At 49.6% G+C, this 3,297-nt stretch overlaps 1 protein-coding gene across 1 annotated transcript; it reads left to right on the forward strand.

Moving 5' to 3' along the window:
* Window positions 1-287: 287 nt before the first annotated feature.
* On the forward strand, window positions 288-2,852 carry LOC124678592. The gene is made up of 6 exons (XM_047214464.1): window positions 288-847; window positions 914-1,023; window positions 1,174-1,702; window positions 1,793-1,823; window positions 1,907-2,104; window positions 2,226-2,852. Exons 1-6 carry the CDS (start codon window positions 288-290, stop codon window positions 2,547-2,549), a joined length of 1,752 nt encoding a protein of 583 aa, XP_047070420.1. The 3' UTR covers window positions 2,550-2,852.
* The last annotated feature ends 445 nt before the right edge of the window (window positions 2,853-3,297 follow it).

Raw genomic sequence — 3,297 nt, forward strand, 5'->3', positions numbered from 1 at the left:
TGTTCTTCTTTTTTTATCTTTGATCTGCTTTGTAAGAGGTTCTCTTCTCCACCTTGTATCGGTTCGGCCGTTGCGGTTTTATTTATAAAGCGGGGCGAAAGCCTAATTCGAAAAAAAAAACTTTATGGTTGCAGCAATGGGCTGCAAATTTTATAGAGGTAATCATAGGCTTTGGGCAATTATGGGCTGGGCTGCGCCAATTGGATGGATCTATCTATGTGGGCAAAGATGGGCTCACAGGGAGTTCGGCGAGGACTCACAGCAACAGGGCGTCGCAAATCGCAGTGATGGAAACTCGATCGGGCCGTCGCCTCAACACGCCGCCGCCGCGGCAAGGATCTCGCCGCCGGCGTGATCCGCGAGATGCCGACCTCATCGGCGCCCTCCCCGACGACATCCTCCTCCTCGTCCTCGTGCGCCTACGCTGCGTCTGCACGGCCGCGCGCACCGGCCTCCTCTCGCGGCGGTGGCTCGGCCTCTGGACCCGGCTCCCGGATCTCGCCTTCGACCGCATCGCGCCCGCCACGGTCGAGTCTGCGCTCTCGCGCTTCTCCGCTTCGCCCCCCGTGTCCCTCCTCGACATCCGCATCCGGGTGGGGCACGCCGCCGTCCAGGCCAACTCCTTGCTGCGCGCCGCCGCTCTTGTATCGCCGGCGGAGCTATCCTTCTACTTCCCGGGTTCTCGTGTGGACGCGTCGAATCTCACCCCCATTGAGCTGCCTTGCTTCCACCGCATCACCTCGATCGAGCTGGAGACCTTGCTCTGCGTCAAGCCGCCGATGGCCGGTGAGTTCACGGCGCTCGAGAGGCTGACCATCAGGAGCAACATCGACAACCTTGGCACCTTGCTCGCCCGCTGCCCACGCCTGCGCGTCCTCAGCGTCACCTTCTGGGACACCCGGGTCCTCTGCGCCACGCCACCGTCGAATGGTGTGTTCCCGGCGCTTGAGAAGGTAATCCTTAACGGCAACATTGTCGACCTTGGCACCTTTCTCAGCCGCTGCCCGCTACTGCGCACCATCAGTGTCACCTTCCGCGGGGTCGCCCTTGGCTCGCTTGAAGCGGCGCTGGCCACGCTGGAAGCGTTGGAGGCGCACGGGGTTGTCGTGTCTCTCCTTGGCATCAGCGTCCCCAGCGCACAAAGTGACGGCGCCGTCCTTCTTGGTGCTGCAGCGAGGCTCTTGCCGCAGGAGCTAGTCTTCACTCACCTGCTTCAGGCACAAGGCTCACAGCATAGCAATATTGACCTACCCTGCTTCCACCATGCCACCTCAATCAAGCTTAGCATGCATAACATCTGCTTCACACGGCTGCTGGATGGCGAGTTCTCCAAGCTCAGGAGGTTGTCCCTGAAAGGATGCATCATCGACGACCTTGGCACCTTGGTCTCTCGTTGCCCGCACTTGCGTGTGCTCAAGGTGAAGGCAGCTACTTCCAAACGGGACATCACGGTCCACTCAGCATCGATGCAGGAGCTTGTCCTTGGAACCTATACCGAATGCCGTGGCATCAACATCATAACCCCGATGCTCAAGGAATTGAAAATGGAAGTCCATGCCGACAAGGACATCAATGTATCTATCTCGGCACCGATGCTGGAGAAGGTCTCGTGGCAGCGCACATATACGGGGTTGCCCACTGTGTTTGGTTTTTGGCACCTTCAAAACCTGAGCTTAGAAAGACGTGGGTTGCTCACAGACAAACACCTCCAAGATCTGAGCTTAGACTATGGGATGCTCACAAACAAGTACCTTGATAATCTATTTGAGAGAAAGGGGTGGCTCACAGTTACCCATGTCCTGTTCGTGGACATGTGTGCCTCAGTATGTCTCCTGTCCTGCTTAATTTACTGAGTTCACCGACTAAATCTGTTTAAATTGTGACGTTCTGCCATTTTTTTTTATAGGATTCTTCCAATGCAGAACTGAGCTTTGCACAAGAAATAGAGAAAGTTCTAGTTACTGACTTCTCCGTTCTAAACATACGCCTCAAAGCAGTGGGGCATGTGTATGGAGCAACTTTGTTGAATCTCTTCAGCGTCCTTCATGTTCATACTGGTCTGAAAATACTTAAGGTCATCCTACTGAGGTCGAAGAAATCCGAGGTAATTCGTCCATCTACTTGAAACATTCTCCATTGCATAGTGCTTGTTGAACACAATTTATCTTTGAGTCTGGAGCTAGCATAAACAAATATAATACACTGATACTATTCATTGGCTCTAGGTGTTGCAAGCATGCTCCGGGAATTGTTCTTGTGATTCTCCCACGACCTGGAGAAGCCAAAGCATCTCCATGACTCAGTTGGAAGAAGTGGAAATCAAAGGTCTAAAAGGAGATGATCATGAGTTTGATTTGTTGAAGTTGATGCTCAGATGCGCGCCGTCGCTTAAGAGAATGACTGTTGAACTGGGAAATGGGATCAGGTCATATGACTATGGAGGTTGTACTAAGAAAATCAATGACATCTCCTTGGATTATCCTTCTGTGGATTTCCATGTTTATGTCTCAGGCAGACTGGTGCTCCATGCATGTTCATCATGCTCCTAGACACAACAGTGCTGGAATTGGGATTACATCATATGCTACAAGGAATGTCTATAGCATCTCCTTCGGTTAGGTCTTCAGTGAATTTCCATGTTTACCCATCTGATAGACTCGTGCTCCATGCATGGTCATCATGCTCTTAGAGGCAACATAATTTTTTTTCGATTGCAAGAATGATCCAGATGCAACTCCTTTACTGTTATTTTCAGTAAACTCTTGCTGAAATTGCTGTACATGTTGCCTTCAAATATTCGACTAAGAAACTTATGATGTTGTCATGTGTCTTCCGTTTACATGCTTTGTATCATCGAGTTCATTTCTCAGAGTATTCATATGCTGGTTTGAGGAACATTGGCATTATGTCTGATCGTGATGCAAAACCTTTCTAAAGTCATTATGTAATCTGTACTCAAATTCTAGTTATTTCCTTGGACGTGGGAGTCCAAAATGTCTTGTTCTCTATCTCTTGAAGGAATTTGTGTCAGCGAGAAGATCATCAGGAATTCAGGATTTACATCCATCTATATTACACTAGGCTTACTTCCAGATTTCTTTTCTGTGGTATCTTACACTTGAAATAATACTGTGGGCGGATTGTATAATCGAGGAAGTAAGTTTCTACACTTTTCACCCGACAAAAAATTAAACGTTAGTTTTGGAATCTTTTATATACATCCTAGATTGTAGTTAATATGATTCCTATGTTCTGCTAGAGTTTTTAGTATGGTCACCGACTCCTGATGCTCAAATT

The sequence above is a fragment of the Lolium rigidum genome, chromosome 7, assembly GCF_022539505.1.
Source record: "Lolium rigidum isolate FL_2022 chromosome 7, APGP_CSIRO_Lrig_0.1, whole genome shotgun sequence".
Classification (NCBI taxonomy): domain Eukaryota; kingdom Viridiplantae; phylum Streptophyta; class Magnoliopsida; order Poales; family Poaceae; genus Lolium; species Lolium rigidum.

Coding starts and splice junctions, on each gene's coding strand:
- LOC124678592 (XM_047214464.1), top strand. CDS start 288: ATGGAAACTCGATCGGGCCGTCGCCTCAACACGCCGCCGCCGCGGCAA. Junction 848..913: donor ATCGACAACCTTGGCACCTT/GCTCGCCCGCTG, acceptor GGTCCTCTGCGC/CACGCCACCGTCGAATGGTG. Junction 1,824..1,906: donor TCGTGGACATGTGTGCCTCA/GTATGTCTCCTG, acceptor TTTTTTTTATAG/GATTCTTCCAATGCAGAACT.